Source organism: Anolis carolinensis, chromosome 2 (genome assembly GCF_035594765.1).
Source record: "Anolis carolinensis isolate JA03-04 chromosome 2, rAnoCar3.1.pri, whole genome shotgun sequence".
NCBI lineage: Eukaryota > Metazoa > Chordata > Lepidosauria > Squamata > Dactyloidae > Anolis > Anolis carolinensis.
In genome coordinates, this window is record NC_085842.1 from 8,787,829 (window position 1) to 8,804,962 (window position 17,134).

Consider the following 17,134-nt stretch of genomic DNA (forward strand, 5'->3'; position numbering starts at 1 on the left):
AATTGTGCGACTGAAACCTGGAGACAGGGTCATTCCAGGTGAGTCTGAACAAAGCAGAAGAAAGGAGGCCGTGACTTCCTTGGATATAGACAGAATCCTCCTATCGGGACAGCCTGGAATCACATTGGCATTTATAGCTGCTTCATCACAATCTGTTCTTGAAAATAATTTATATTCAAAGACAAGAGAGATAACAAAAGCATGTTTATACCAATTACAAATATTTATTATTAATTTTTAAACTTTTTCATACATCCTTTGTTCTACAGCAGCCACATAATAGTCACTACAATCTACAATGCATTAACATTTGGCATCTACTGTTATTTTCACGCTTATACATATTTTCTTTCCCTCACCACCGTGTTCCCTCCCCCAAGAAACTTCTTTTATTTATCATCTCTCTAAAATTCCATTTTATTCCCTCTTGTGGAGGTAATTTTCCCTCTTTCTTTTTGAATCCTCTTCCAATACATTTTCTCCAGACATCATCACAATCACTTTGTTTCCATATCCCTCGTTTAACTTTCAATTTCCATATCAACCTATCATTTCTTCCCAGTTTCCATACTTCCTTATACCATTCTTCTACCTGTATATTTATTTCCCTTTTCCAATTCTTTGCTATAAGCACTCTTGCAAGGTTTAATAAGTTTGTTTCTGCATCTTTGTCCTCTTTATTCAACTGTTTACTATTATAGAATGATAACAAAGCCATGCCGCCCTTGGTTTTATTGTTCTTTGATCTTGTTTAATGTAGTGTATATTTTCTTTTATTGTGTTGTTTAATGTGCTATGATTTGTTGTTCTATTATATTTTGTTATATTGTATTGTTCTGGGCATGGCCCCATGTAAGCCGCCCCGAGTCCCCGTTGGGGAGATGGTGGCAGGGTATAAATAAAGTTTATTATTATTATTATTATTATTATTATTAAGACTTCTTTCTACTTTAATGTTCATTATGTCTTCTATCTCTCTAAATACCTTTCCCCAGAAATTATTTACATATTGACACAGCCACCACATATGTATGTATGTTCCCGATTCTTGGCATCCTCTCCAGCAATATTTTGAGCAGTTGTTATTTACATTTGCTATTCCTATGGGTTATTGAAACCTTTCTGTGGAGCCAGGCCTTCTCAGATGAATGATAATAGGCACTGCCAGTCTGATAAATATTTTGATAATATTTGACAAATAACTTCAGTGGCCAGAGGTTATGGATATCTTTAAATGGTGTTTGCTGTACGTTTTTAAATATTGTTTTATTTGATATGTTAATTGGGGTTTTTTTCTATCAGGATATGATGTTTTAAGTGACCATGCATTGTGATTGTATCTACTTGTATGAATTTTTTTATGTTGAATGCCTCATAGAATCGTAAGGTTGGAAGAGACCTCATGGGCCATCCAGTCCAACCCCCTGCAAGAAGCAGGAAAAACTCATTCAGAGCACCCCCGACAGATGGCCATCCAGCCTCTGCTTAAAAGCCTCCAAAGAAGGAGCCTCCACCACTGTCCAGGGAAGAGAGTTCCACTGCCGAACAGCCCTTCTCACCGTGAAGAAGTTCTTCCTGATGTTCAGGTGGAATCTCCTTTCCTGTAGTTTGAAGCCGTAGTCTCCAGGGCAGCAGAAAACAAGCTCCCTCCCTCCTCCTATGACTTCCCCTCACATATTTGTACATGGCTATCATATCTCCTCTCAGCCTTCTCTTCTGCAGGCTAAACATGTCCAGCTCTTTAAGCCGCTCCTCATAGGGCTTGTTCTCTAGACCCTTAATCATTTTAGTTGCCCTCCTCTGGACACTTTCCAGCTTGTCAACATCTCCCTTCAACTGTGGTGCCCAGAATTGGACACAGTGTGATTCCAGGTGTGGTCTGACCAAGGCAGAATAGAGGGGAGCAGGACTTCCCTGGATCTAGATGCTATACCCCTATTGATGCAAGCCAAAATCCCATTTATGTGGCTTTTTTCGCCACCGCATCACATTGTTGGCTCATGTTTAACTTGTTGTCCACGAAGTCTTTTTCACACGTACTGCTGTCGAGCCAGGCATCGTCCCCCATTCTGTATCTTTGCTTTTCATTTTTTCTGCCTTAGTGAAGTATCTTGCATTTGTCCCTGTTGAATTTCATTTTGTTAGTTTCTAATCTGTCAAGATCATTTTGAATTCTACTCCTGTCTTCTGGAGTTAGCTATCCCTCCCACTTTGGTGTCGTCAGCTAACTTAATGAATCCCACACACAGGAGAAATTCTTTGAATCCCACCCACAGGAGAAAAAAGGGATAAAAATGAATAAATAATAATAATAACTGTAGGTTTGCCTAGCACACATTTGACTAGTTTGTTTGCCAGAAGGTCATGAGGGACCTTGTCGAAAGCCTTACTGAAATCCAGATATGATACATCCATGGGGTTCCTTGCATCGAACCAGCTTGTAACTCTATCGAAAAAAGAAATCAGATTAGCCTGGCATGACTTATTTATGAGAAATCCATGCTGACTACAGCATTAACAATGACCAGATTCCTTTCTAAATGTTTGTGAACCACTAACTTAACGATTTTTCCCCAGAATTTTGGCTGGGATCGACATGAGGTTGGTGGGACAGTAGTTGTCTGGGTCGATAACCATGTACAAATATGTGAGGGGAAGTCATAGGGAGGAGGGAGCAAGCTTGTTTTGTGCTGCCCTGGAGACTAGGATGCAGAACAATGGCTTTAAATTACAGGAAGGGAGATTCTATCTGATCATGAGAAAGAACTTCCTAATTGTGAGAGCTGTTCAGCAGTGGAACTCTCTACCACTGAGTGTGGTGGAGGTTCCTTCTTTGGATGCTTTTAAACAGGCTGAATGGCCATCTCTTGGGGGTGATTTGAATGCAATGTCCTGCTTCTTGGCAGGAGTTGGACTAGATGCCCCATGACGTCTCTTGCAACTCTATGGTTCTATAATTTGGTGATTTCTCCCCTTTTCCACTTCTTGTTCATGTCTCTTTTGAGTCGTAGCCTAGTTAGAAGTTCTTTGGACATCCATTCTGGCTTCTATGCATTTCTCTTATTTATGTGTCTTCTTCCCTGAGTGAATACTTTGATGGGTACGCAGATTTCCACTCTGACTGAAGTTCTTTCCACATTCCATGCATTTATGTGGCTTCTCCCCTGTGTGGGTCCTTTGATGGGTACGGAGATCTCCAATCTGACTAAAGCTCTTTCCACATTCCATGCATTTATGTGGCTTCTCCCCTGTGTGGATTCTTTCATGGGTACGCAAATGATCAAACGTACTGAAGCTCTTTCCACATTCCATGCATTTATATGGCTTCTCTCCTGTGTGGGTCCTTTGATGGATACGCAGCGTTCCACTCCCACTGAAAATTTTTCCACATTCCATGCATTTATGTGGCTTCTCCCCTGTGTGGATCCTTTGATGGGAATGCAGATGTCCACTCTGACTGAAGCTCTTTCCACATTCCAGGCATTTATGTGGCTTCTCTCCTGTATGGATCCTTTGATGGGAATGCAGATGTCCACTCTGACTGAAGCTCTTTCCACATTCCAGGCATTTATATGGCTTCTCTCCTGTATGGGTCCTTTGATGGGAACGTAGATGTTCACTCTGACTGAAGCTTTGTCCACATTCCTTGCATTTATGAGGCTTCTCCCCTGTGTGGGTCCTTAGATGGGAACGCAGATGTCCACTTGTACGAAAGCTCTTTCCACATTCTACACATTTGTGCGGTTTCTCCCCTGTGTGGGTCCTTTGATGGGTACGGAGATCTCCAATCTGACTAAAGCTCTTTCCACATTCCAGGCATTTATATGGCTTCTCTCCTGTGTGGGACCTTTGATGGATACGCAGTGTTCCACTTTCACTGAAAATTTTTCCACATTCAATGCATTTATGTGGCTTCTCCCCTGTGTGGATCCTTTGATGGGTACGCAGAAGTCCACCCTTACTGAAGCTCTTGCCGCATTCCATGCATTTATGTGGCTTCTCTCCTGTGTGCATCCTTTCATGAGTATGGAGATCTCCACTCTGAATGAAGCTCTTTCCACATTCCATGCATTTATGTGGCTTCTCCCCTGTGTGGATCCTTTGATGGATACGCAGATGATGATTCATACTGAAGCTCTTTCCACATTCCAGGCATTTATATGGCTTCTCTCCTGTGTGGGTCCTTTGATGGATACGCAGCTGTCCACTCTCACTGAAGCTCTTTCCACATTCCATGCATTTATGTAGCTTCTCCCCTGTGTGGGTCCTTTGATGGATACGCAGCTTTCCTCTCTCACTGAAGCTTTTTCCACATTCCATGCATTTATGTGGCTTCTCCCCGGTATGGATCCTTTGATGGATATGCAGATGTCCACTCTGACTGAAGCTCTTTCCACATTCCACGCATTTATGTGGCTTCTCCCCAGTGTGGGTCCTTTGATGGGTATGTAGATTGACACTCTGACTGAAGCACTTTCCACATTCCAGGCATTTATGTGGCTTCTCCCCTGTGTGGATCCTTTGATGGGTATGCAGATGTCCACTCTGACTGAAGCTCTTTCCACATTCCACACATTTATATGGTTTCTCTCCTGTGTGAGTTCGTTGATGTTTAGTAAGTAAATGTCTTCCAATGAAACATTTCCCACAATTAACACAATAATGTAACTTCTCCCTAGTGTTTGGTTTTGACAAAGTATTTTCCATTCTTTAACATTTATTATTCAAATATTATGCCAGAAATTCCCAATTATTTACTACTAAACAGTTTTTGTTTTGCTGTAGTCCTCATTTCTCTTTACGAAGCCCCTCTTCTTACAGCACACATCTTCCTTGCCTCCTTGAATACACAGTTATGTAGCTTGAAATATAATTTCTCCAACTTATTTCTTCTTTTTGTCAGTGCTGTGTACTTTCATTTCAGACGTTAAAAGAGGGGAAAGTGTTCTTCTCAAGGTTCATTCAGAGGTTACCTGCCAGACAAATGAGAGGAAAATCCCATCAGGTGTAGAGCAAAGAAAGATCTCACTGGACATGAAGAACAATAGCCTAGTGCTGTAACAAACACAGGGGAAGAAGGAAGAAAGAGTGGTCCAACTGAGAAGAGCCCGTTGCCTGCTGAGAACTATTTTAACACTTGCCCAACAATTAACAATCCCTGCAAAGAGATAGTGGCCCCAGATTCTGTGTATGAGGTATTTGGCACTGCCACATTTTAAGAGAGTAATCCAACAATTGTAAAGGAAGACCTCTAACAATATGGTCATCACAGAAAGGGGCTAAGGTTGAATAGCATTTCCTGTCTTGTTCCCACTTCCTCACATCCCAACTCAGAATTCGAGTGACCACCTGTACGGACAGACCGTCCCAAGTGATCAGTTTTAGGAGAAAAATACTTGATTGTCTTATGTAGATTTTTTCCAACTAAAAAAAAAAAAATATTTTCCTGATCCTCTCTATCCCTGCAATGTTATCCCTGCCCCACATTGACAGGGTGGGTTGTTTTGAAAACATCAGCTCCGCAGCACCCTGATTTATTGGTGATCCTTTGACTCTCACCAATTCCTCCTCAGTCAGACTGCTTGCTCGTCACAAATCAGCTGGTTGCAGCGGTTCAAAAGCTTTATTCCAAATATATACAAAGGTATTTACAAGATGCAAAGTCCATCGCTCGTTGCAGACATGCTTTCTCCTTGCCGATCAGCGAAGCACACACACACTACTGATAACAGCACATTCCACAATAGAAGGATGAACATCCTCTCTGGCCAGAAGTCATAACCTGTTGGCTGCAGCAGGCTATCAGTCAAACTGGCCTGCTGTTAACAGTTAAGTTGCTGGAACACATGTCCGATATACACAGTTGCAAACAGCAAAAACACTTGATTCATCATTTCATCCTTACACCCAAAATAATCCAACAATTCCCCTCTGAAATGTTAATCAATGTTTTTCCACTTAACATTCTAAACACTTGTTACATACCATTCTTATTCTAGGCATTGTTATTATTACAATCAATTCTCACAACATATTGCATTGGTTAATCCAAATTCTTTCTAAATTCCTCATGTTTGGAGGCGGGTCAAGCTTTTGTTAAGAGATCTGCAATGTTAGATTCTGTTGGACAAAATTCCAATCTAATCAATTTTTCTTGAATAAATTGTCTCACTTTGTTAAATTTGACACCAATGTACTTTGTTCCATCTTTCAAATTCTCTGCCTCTACCATGAATACATGCTTGTGAAACTTCTTTTACACAGATTGGAGTTTCACACTCTTCTCCCAAGTCTAGTAAAAGTTGTTTTATCAATTGTAATTCACTTACTGCTTCAGCTAATGCAGCAAATTCAGCTTCCGTTGTGCTTAATGCCACACAACTTTGTTTAATGGACCTCCAATCAATCATGCCTCCTGCATATTTGATTACTACACCTGTCACAGATTTATTTTCTTTCTCAATGGCAAAGGAACTATCTGCAAAACACTCAATCTTTTCCTCACCACTACCTAGGACCAAGCAATGACCAATTGTCCCTTTTAAATACCTAACAACTCTTTTTAGTGCAATCCAATCGATCATCCTAGGCTTGGATACTCTCCGACTAAGAAAAATAATTGCAAAACTAACATCTGGCCTCGTATGATTTGCAATATACATCAAACTTGAACAATTTATCAGACTCTAAACTCATGAAATCAGTTGTCATTGAAGTGGAAACAGTTTTTATTTATTTATTTATTTATTTATTTCCAATATTTCTACCCCACCCTTCTCCCCGAGGGGACTCGGGGCGGCTTACACAACTGGTAGGATCACTACCAGTACATCATAATACAGTAAAATAAGAATAAAACAGTTAAAATAATTAAATAACATAGTGAAATACAATATATAAAAATTTAACACGATGCAACACCAAATATATATACCAATCATCCATCAGACATTGTGCAAAAGCCTTAATCCGATCCATGTCAATGCTGAGTTCATTCATTAAACGCTTGCGCGCATAGCCAGGTCTTCAGCTTCTTCCTGAACCCCAGAAGGGATGGAGCCTGCCGGATGTCACTGGGGAGGGAGTTCCACAGCCGAGGAGCCACCACCGAGAAGGCCCTGTCTCTCGTCCCCACCAGCCGTGCTTGTGAGGCTGGTGGGATCGAGAGCAGGGCCTCCCCGGATGATCTTAAGGTTCTCATGGGCTCATAGGAGGAGATGCGTTCGGACAGGTAAATTGGACCAGAACCGTTTAGGGCTTTGTAGGTCAAAACCAGCACTTTAAATAGGGCCCGGTAGCATATTGGCAGCCAGTGGAGCTGGCTTAGCAGGGGGGTTGTGCGCTCCCTGTATGCCGCCCCAGTTATTAATCTGGCTGCCGCCTGTTGTACTAGTTGGAGCTTCCGGGCCGTCTTCAAAGGCAGCCCCACGTAGAGCGCGTTGCAGTAATCCAAACGGGATGTAACCAGAGCGTGGACCACCATGGCCAAGTCAGACCTCCCAAGGAACGGGCGCAGCGGGCGCACAAGTCTGAGTTGTGCGAAAGCTCCCCTGGCCACCGTTGAAACCTGGGGCTCCAGGCTCAGTGATGAGTCCAGGAGAACCCCCAGACTGCGAACCTGTGTCTTCAGTGGGAGTGCGACCCCGTCCAACACAGGCTGTAACCCTATTCCCTGTTCAGCCCTACGACTGACCAGGAGGACCTCTGTCTTGTCTGGATTCAGTTTCAATTTGTTGGCCCTCATCCAGTCCGACACAGCGGCCAGACACCGCTTCAGGACCTGGACCGCCTCCTTAGTGACAGGTGGAAAGGAGTGACAGAGCTGGACATCATCTGCGTACAGATGACACCGCACCCCGAAACTCTGGATGATCTCTCCCAGCGGCTTCATGTAGATGTTAAACAACATGGGGGACAATACTGACCCCTGCGGGACCCCACAAGTCAACGGTTGTGGGGTCAAGCAGGCGTCCCCCAATGACATCATCTGGGACCGACCCTCCAGGAATGAGTGGAGCCACTGCAGAACAGTACGTCCAAGTCCCATTCCCACGAGGCGTCCCAGAAGTATACCGTGATCGACGGTATCGAATGCCGCTGAGAGGTCCAGCAGAACCAGCAGGGACACACTCCCCCTGTCCAGTTCCCGGCGTAGATCATCGACTAAGGTGACCAAGGCTGTCTCGGTACCATGCCCCGGCCTGAAACCAGACTGTGCCGGATCTAGAAAATCAGTGTCAACCAAGAATGCCTGGAGTTGCACAGCCACCACACGTTCCAGGACCTTGCCCAAAAAGGGGAGATTGGAAATAGGCCGATAGCTGTCCAATTGAGTGGGATCTAGTGATGGCTTCTTCAACAGCGGTTTGATCACAGCCAATTTAAGGCTTGCTGGAACAATGCCTTCCCGAAGGGAGGCATTCACCACCACCTTCACCCACTCGGCCAATCCCCCTCTGGCTTCTCTCACCAGCCAGGATGGGCAGGGGTCTAGGATGCATGGGAATAGGGTTACAGCCTGTGTTGGACGGGGTCGCACTCCCCCTGAAGACACAGGTTCGCAGTCTGGGGGTTCTCCTGGACTCATCGCTGAGCCTGGAGCCCCAGGTCTCGGCGGAGGCCAGGGGAGCCTTTGCACAACTAAGACTTGTGCGCCAGCTGCGCCCGTTCCTTGGGAGGTCTGACTTGGCCATGGTGGTCCACGCTCTGGTTACAGCTCGTTTGGACTACTGCAACACCCTCTACGTGGGGTTGCCTTTGAAGACGGCCCGGAAGCTCCAACTAGTACAACGGGTGGCAGCCAGATTAATAACTGGGGCGGCTTACAGGGAGCGTACCACCCCCTTGTTAAGCCAGCTCCACTGGCTGCCAATATGCTACCGAGCCCAATTCAAAGTGCTGGTCTTGACCTATAAAGCCCTAAACGGTTCTGGCCCAATCTACTTGTCCGAATGTATCTCTTCCTATGAGCCAGGAAGATCCCTAAAGTCATCTGGTGAGGCCCTGTTCTCGGTCCCACCTGCCTCACAGGCACGGCTGGTGGGAACGAGGGACAGGGCCTTCTCGGTGGTGGCTCCCCGGCTGTGGAACACCCTCCCCAGAGAAATATGGCAAGCCCCAACCCTTTTGAGTTTTAGAAAAGCCCTGAAAACATGGCTATGTGCCCAGGCTTTCAAAGATTTAATGATAAAGACGACCCGGACTGATTTACGGCTACAGCACGAGGATTTTGGAGGAATGGATTTTAATCGTATGTTTTATATTTTATATTGTTTTAATTGTTTTATTCGATTTTCATTGTTGTTTTAATTATGTGTAGGCATTGAATCGTTGCCAATTTGTACGCCGCCCTGAGTCCCTTCGGGTGAGAAGGGCGGGATATAAATGTTGGAAATAAATAAATAAATTAGCCAGTATGCAGCCCAGCTTGACCTCATGTGTAGTACTCATTCTAGAGGCTAGGTGGGCTTTCTCAGAGCATCTAATTTGGCAAACAATACTGATGTATAGTTGTCTAATTAGGAACGATCGATATTCAAAGACCTCGACTTGGACCTCTGGTTTAGGAATGGTGGAGACGAAATGATGAAAGGCTCTGTCCACAGTCATTAGCAAAATGAGTGCCTCTGACAAGCTCAAAATAAGGGCAGGGGTTCACCTGGCTCACCATAAATAAGCCAAGGAGAAGTGCGGACCTTTGCAAAGAGAACAATGGTGGTATTGACTGGAGAAGCAGTGATCTTGTGGGAGTCTCCTGAAGGATTGCATCTCCCTAGATGGAGCGCCATTGAGGGGAAGAAAGGAGGGTCTAGAGCAGGGGTCCTCAAACTTTTTAAGTGGAGGGCCGATTTATGGTCCCTCAGATTGTTGAGGGGCCGAATTATCATTTGAAAAAAAAAATACAAACAAATTCCTATGCACACTGCTCATATCTTATTTGTAGTGCAAAAACAAATTAGCATTATATATTACTATATTGCACTATACCATTATACCATAATATTATTAGTAATATTACATTTAATATTTAATATATACTTATTATATTATACAATATTATTATATTGTATTATTATTATTAGCCGCCCTGAGTCTGCTATTGGGTGAGAAGAGCGGGGTAGAAATACTGAAATAAATAAATAAATATTATATTGTATTACATTATAATATTATTATCAATATTATATGTGTACACAATATATATTATTATTACCATATTATTCATTTACAATATTTCATTTACAATATTAGTAAATGAAAGAACAATACAATATTTAAAAATAAAAACAATTTTAACCAACATACTGTAAACTTACCAGGATTTCAGTGGGAAGTGTGGGCCTGCTTCTGGCCAATGAGATAGTCAAGTAGGATTGTTGTGTGCTTTCAAGTCATTTCAGACTTTGGGCAAGCCTCAATCTAAAACTGAGGGTGGGGGCCAGGTAAATGGCCTTGGAGGGCCGCATCCGGCCCCCGGGCCTTAGTTTGGGGACCCCTGGTCTAGAGGGTCTAGCGGCTTAAAGAGCTGGGCATGTTTAGCCTGCAAAAGAGAAGGCTGAGAGGAGACATGATGGCCATGTACAAATATGTGAGGGGAAGTCCTAGGGAGGAGGGAGCAAGCTTGTTTTCTGCTGCCCTGCAGACTAGGACACGGAACAATGGCTTCAAACTGCAGGAAAGGAGATTCCACCTGAACATCAGGAAGAACTTCCTCACTGTGAGAAGGGCTGTTGGGCAGTGGAACTCTCTGCCCCGGGCCGTGGTGGAGGCTTTTAAGCAGAGGCTGGATGGCCATCTGTCGGGGGTGCTTTGAATGCGATTTCCTGCTTCTTAGCGAGAGGTTGGACTGGATGGCCCATGGGGTCTCTTCCTACTCTACTATTCTATGATTCTAGGAGGGAAGTGCACACACATAATAGTTGCCGCTGTTTTCAGTTATACTGCCGACCCCGGACCAACTTTCCCAGCCAGATTACCTTCCCTCAAGACCCCCTTGGAATCAAAGAGTATTTAAAGAAGGAGAAGGGAAGGAAACAATGAAATAATCACTCTCTACCAGCAAGTAATTGATTATAATAATTTAAACTGTTACCCTATAGTGGAGCTTGTTTAGAAAAAACATTTATTTGAAAACTTATCAAAATATGCCATCTATTGGATAAAAGTGCTCACATAACAAATCCAACGTTCAGTTGAAACCTCCTAAAATGGAGAAAGGGAAACATCACAATAAGATATTGGCTGAACGTATAGAAGTTATGAAGCCACTTGAAATTCTGAATGGGTTAATTGTTGTGCCAACAATAAGCTGGATCAAATAAATCCCATCTTGAAGAATTCTCTAGTGGACCCCAAAGAAAGACAACGGAAATAGGAAAAGCAATATGAGAAGGAGGAGCCAAATAAGGAGGAAAAAATGGAAGAATAAATTGAAGACAAACCAAGGATCACGAAGAAGGAATCCAGAGGGAACCATTACGGAATGGACGCCAGACAGAAATCCAGCGACAAAACACACAGCTGGAACAAGAGAAGCCCCAAATTAAGATGGGAGATCCTACAGAAGAGATCTGGGGCCGGAAGAAGAGGCCAAACCGAATCTCTGCAAAAACAGTTGGAATATACGAGGAGAGACGGGTTGTCGAGACCTTTGAAGCAAATGCTGAATGCTGCACAGGAAACAAAACGCCCAAGGAAGAGACCACACAAACCAAGTTTCTGGAGTAGAACAACTCCTTTCCAAGTAAGGACGGCACAATGAAACAGGAAAGAATACTTTCAAACCAGGAACAGAACATTTTTCAAATTTTGTAATTTACTTGTGTAATTTACTTAATCTTCATAACTGGAATTGGCATGTGTTCAGTCTATTGAAATTATGTTTATTCTTTGTATTATTTTAGAAACACCTTGGATTGATTTTATTTATACATCAGCCTAACATCTTTGGATATAAATATATCTTTTGGTATCTTTAAAGAACTGCTTCAGTTTGCATCCAGGACATGGCTCTGCTGCTCTCCTTCAGTTTGTTTAAATACAATGTAAAAAACCCCCTTCACTTTGAATGCGATTTCCTGCTTCTTAGCAGGGGGTTGGACTGGATGGCCCGGGAGGTCTCTTCCAACTCTATTATTCTAGGATTCTATGATTGGTGGGGTTCAGAGGGCTCACGGAATACAGGGCAACTATAAGTTCCAGAGATAAAGGTCAACCACCTTCAAAGTCCACCAGTATTCCCAGTTGGGCCTGTTGAATTTGTGTGCCAAGTTGGATCCAGATCCATCATCAGAAGGGTTGAACTATAACTCCTGGATGCCAAGGCCTATCACCGCCAAACCCTGCCAGTATGCAAATGGGGCCATGTTGGATCTGTCTGCCAAGTTAGTTCTGGTCCATTGTTGGTGGGGTTCAGAGTTCTGTTAGACTGCAGGTGAACTATACATCCCAGTCCTTACAACTCCTACAAATCATGGTGAATTCTCCCCAAGCCTCTCTCTCTAGCATGTTCAGTTGCTAATCAATCCCTCTGTTTGCTATGTGCCATAGGAAAGGGCAGGACAGGGTTAAGGGAGAGGCAGTGGGCAGGGTCATGCAAATGAAGAGAGAAAGGAAAACTGGGCTGTGCTCGCTGTAACCTGCCATGTCCTGGGAGGGAGTGACTTGGTGACTCCACAGCACTGGGAACTACATTCTGTTTGTGGAGGCCAGAGGCTGTCTGTGTGAGCGGACACCCGTGCCACATACACACATACAGAGTTTCACTTTTATTATGTGTATAGATAGATGGGGCCAGGCTTAGCACAGCAGGCTAAACCGCTGTGTGCTGCCCCAACTCACTTGTCCACCTAGCAGGTTGAAAGCAGAAATGTGAGTAGATAAATAGGTACCACTCTCAGCAGGGAGGTAATAAGGGTGTCTTTAAGGACATTGATTGGGAGGAAGCTCCTCGGCATGGAAGATGGAGCGACAGCACCCCCCCCCTCCCCGTGGCCAGAGCACAGCCTCTAAGATGCTGGAAATAAGATGGGGAAAACTGTCTTTACCTCTGTCTGTGTTGTCTGTCCTTGTTGATGGTATAATCAAGCATTGTGGGTTCTGTAAGCCGCTCTGAGTCCCCTTCGGGGCGAGATGGGCATGGTGTAAATACTAAAAAGAAAACACCAGCAATTGAACCAAGATAATGGACAATAATATAGAAGACAGATCAACTTTTTTTGGGGGGGGGGAAAGTAGTTTAAGCAATGGATGTCAGAGTAAGAGAGATTAAAAACTGTGAATAATACAGGAAAGCGTGGAGTATTTGTTTGCCAAATGAGAAAGTACGAAGCAGTGATCCAAGGTGGATTTATCCTAACAAAACCCCATTTGCTCAGGGCTGATGATTTTGTTCTGGTCCAGCCAGGTTTGCAACCTTATTAACAGGAATTTTGCAAAATGCAAATAATAATAATAACAACAGCTTTATTTTTATATCCCGCCTCCATTTCCCCAAAGGAACTCGGGGGGGGGGGGGGGGCTTACATGAGGACAAGCCTGATCCAACAGAGATTAAAACCAAACATAGATTAAAACGTATCTCAATAAAATCAAATGACCTTTAAGCAGAACAATAACATAAAAACAGCATCATCAGCAACCAATTGTCTGAACAGTAATAGGTTTCCCCTGACGTTAAGTCCAGTCGTGTCTAAATCTGGGGGTTGGTGCTCATCTCCATTTCTAAGCTAAAGAGCCGGCGTTGTCCGTAGACACCTCTAAGGTCATGTGGCCACTGGCATGACTGCATGGATCGCTGTTACCTTCCCACCAGAACGGTGCCTATTGATCTACTCACATTGGCATGTTTTCGAACTGCTAGGTTGGCAGAAGCTGGAGCAACAGCGGGTGCTCCGCTCCCGGGATTTGCAAGTTCAGCAGCTCAGTGCTTTAACACACTTTGCCACTGGGACAGTAATAAGTCCTGAAATTCGGGGGAAGGGACTTGTGGGTTTTTAATAATCTATCCTGTATTTATTACGATTTTACCATTTATGTGTTTTAAATGCAATTTTTGTCCTGTATTTTTGTTTTAATTGATATATTGTATTACTGTTTTATCTTTTTATGGTGTGATTTGTATTATGTTGCCTATATTTTGTCCTATGTTTTTTGGGCCTCTGCCCCATGTAAGCCGCCCCGAGTCCCCACGGGGAGATGGTGGCGGGGTATAAATAAAGTTTTATTATTATTATTATTGTGCAGAATTTCAGAAACAGGGCTGGTGGCTAAAGTGCAAGGGCCAATAAATAAATTAGGACTAAAAGAACATGTCCATTAAAACACCAAACCTGTAGGTTGAGAGACGGGGTAAAGTACAGGAACTGGTGGTCGTTATACTTGGGGCCAAATATCTTGTGAACGGCTTAATCGGAAGCATGACGGAACATCCATGTTTTTCGCTCTTTATGGAACGTGGACAGGGTGGGTGCCTGTCTAATCTCCCCGGGGAGAGAGAAATGGCCAACTATTTGCTAGAATGTTGGTCATGACGGTGGAGACTGCCGCCAAGAGAGGAGCCCACCGCTCAGGATCCGGTTTCAAAATCTCTGGGAAATCTCTGTGATCCAGCCGCTTTCCCACCTTTTAGACCAAGGATCGGGCCTGCCATATCACTGAGCTCTGGCTTTCGAACTCACCTGCCCAAAAGAGGTGGGGAAATGCCTGCATCCACTTGATAAAGAGACGGAGGGGGTGAAGGCCGGACCTGAATCACTCCGTCCACTGACCAAGGCCCAAAAGCGCTTAGTTCTGTTTGTTGTTGTTGTTGTTGTTGTGCTATTTAGACCCCGCTGTATCTTCCCAAAGGGGAGCCAAAGCCCCTCCCCCACATGGAATGACCTCGAGGGGAAGGACAATTCATTACCCCCCCCCCCCTCTCTATATATAGATATATATATATATACTCAGGGCAGACCAGCTGATCTATCTCTCAATCTATCTATGTGCCCTGAGCTGGCTAACCTGAGTCTCCATAAGACCCACTCCAAGGGGTTTCCTCTGACAGGGCAGAAGTGGGGAGAGACAGAGAGAGAGGAGGGCGCATGCGCAGGGGCGCCGCCATGAGCCCTGAGGGCAGAGCAGGCCGCAGCCTCACCGCGACAGACAGACAGACAGACAGACAGACAGGCCGCTCCCTCCCTCCCTCCCTCCCTCCCTCCCGAAGGCCGGAGAGGAGGGCCCAGCCGGGAGGCACACTCACTCCCACACTCACCCTCACCCTCACCTCCTCCTCCGCCCTCTTCTTCCTTTGTCTCGCTCACTCTCTCCTCCGGAAGTGCGCTCACCCGCCCCCTCTCGTCCTCAGCCTCTCTAGGAAGAGGCCTCCCTTCCTCGCTCGACTTCCGCCCGGGCCTAACATGGCAGCCGCGGGAAGGATGCCCACAGAGGGGCGGGGCTTCGCGGCACTTGAACAGAGCCCGACACAGACAGACAGAGACGCGCCTCCTTTCTTTGCCTCCAAACGTCCAAGATCCGCCAATGGGAATCCGCCCTCCTCTCCGCGTCATCGGTCTCCGGGCAGACTCTCCCCTGACCGTTTCCTCCGCCCTTCTGCCGTTAACGGTCATTCTAGGGACCGGCCAATGGGAACGGGGCTCCTGTCTTGCGTCACCGGTCTCCGGGCAGACCCGCCCCCGCCTTCCCGCCTGCGGGTCATGTGACTGGCTGAGTGACCGTTGGGAAGGCCGAGGCCTCAGCCGGGTGAGGGGGGGAGGGGCGGGGCCTGCCTTCTTCCTTCCTTCCTTCCTTCCTTCCTTCCTTCCTTCCTTCCTTCTCTCCTTCCTTCCTTCCTTCCTTCCTTCCTTCCTTCCTTCCTTCCTTCCTTCCTTCCTTCCTTCCTTCCTTCCTTCCTTCCTTCCTTCCTTCCTTCCTCCTTCCTTCCTTCCTCCTTCCTTCCTTCCTTCCTCCTTCCTTCCTTCCTTCCTTCCTTCCTTCCTTCCTTCCTTCCTTCCTTCCTCCTTCCTTCCTTCCTTCCTTCCTTCCTTCCTTCCTCCTTCCTTCCTTCCTTCCTTCCTCCTTCCTTCCTTCCTTCCTCCTTCCTTCCTTCCTTCCTCCTTCCTTCCTTCCTTCCTTCCTTCCTTCCTTCCTTCCTCCTTCCTTCCTTCCTTCCTCCTTCCTTCCTTCCTTCCTCCTTCCTTCCTTCCTTCCTTCCTTCCTTCCTTCCTTCCTTCCTTCCTTCCTTCCTTCCTTCCCTGACCCAAGGGACCGGGATCGAAGCCGCAGAGCGGAGGCAGAAACCCGAGAGAAGATGCCGAGCTGAAGGGACAGACACACACTCTCTGCCAGGTCCTGCCTGGGGAAGCCTTCGCTGGGAGGGGTGAGCTGGCCCTGGTTGTCTCCTTTCTGGAATTCCCAATTTCCCTGCGTTCAGAGTGTTGCTCTTTATTTACTGTCCTGGTTTTAGAGATTATATTGTTCTGTATTATTATTATATCACAGTCATTATTACATATTATTTATAATCTTATATATCTGCTTAGAACTGGATTATATGAGGCCCCTGTATAAAATCCATACAGAAGTGGATTATATGGCAGTGTGGACTCACGACAATCCAGTTCAAAGCAGATACTGTGGGCATTCTGGGTGGTGGAAGGGCCTTGAGTCTTGAGGCTCTTCCTCATCCTGTCATTTGGATTCTTTTTCTAGGTTTTTTTTATTGAAAGACATACCTTGGATTCCCCTAAAATAAGACATCCCCAGAAAATAAGACCTAGTGGAGGTTTTGCTGAATTGCTAAATATAAGGCCTCCCCCGAAAGTAAGACCTAGCAAAGTTTTTGTTTGGAAGCATGCCCAGTATCCGCCAAAGAGAACACCAGAGCATGAAGGATCGGTAAATGTACGTACCATAGAGTGTTGTACATGGAAATATTGGTAGTAACAAGAAATTATTGATAGGATTCAGTTTGTCTGGTTATGCTGGCTTATGATAACAACTACTGTACAGTATATAATTAGTGTTCATTTTTTTGTTCAACAAAAAATGTGAATTCTTCTTCATGGAAAAATAAGACACCCCCTGAAAATAAGACCTAGAGCATCTTTGGGAGCAAAAATTAATATAAGACACTGTCTTATTTTTGGGGAAACAC

At 45.0% G+C, this 17,134-nt stretch overlaps 3 protein-coding genes across 8 annotated transcripts in view; 1 reads left to right on the plus strand and 2 right to left on the minus strand.

Moving 5' to 3' along the window:
- LOC100562976 (zinc finger protein 658B) overlaps positions 1-17,134 on the minus strand; it is a 488,523-nt gene that overhangs the window by 292,827 nt on the left and 178,562 nt on the right. The gene's annotated exons all lie outside the window — the stretch shown is intronic.
- Positions 1-17,134, plus strand: part of LOC134296954 (zinc finger protein 24-like) — a 133,035-nt gene that overhangs the window by 75,793 nt on the left and 40,108 nt on the right. The window lies entirely within an intron of this gene.
- LOC107983764 (zinc finger protein 420) lies at positions 205-15,563 on the minus strand. Of its 6 annotated transcripts, none has more exons than XM_016998774.2 (3): positions 15,260-15,538; positions 13,047-13,149; positions 205-4,973 (listed from the first exon to the last, which is right to left on the minus strand). In XM_016998774.2, the coding sequence occupies exon 3, from the start codon at positions 4,705-4,707 to the stop codon at positions 3,061-3,063; it is 1,647 nt and encodes a 548-aa protein (XP_016854263.2). In that variant the 5' UTR covers positions 4,708-4,973; positions 13,047-13,149; positions 15,260-15,538; the 3' UTR covers positions 205-3,060. The 6 variants fall into 6 exon arrangements, with proteins under 6 accessions (XP_016854263.2, XP_062829150.1, XP_062829149.1 ...); XM_062973080.1 differs by having other exon boundaries at positions 15,254-15,538; XM_062973079.1 differs by having other exon boundaries at positions 15,266-15,528.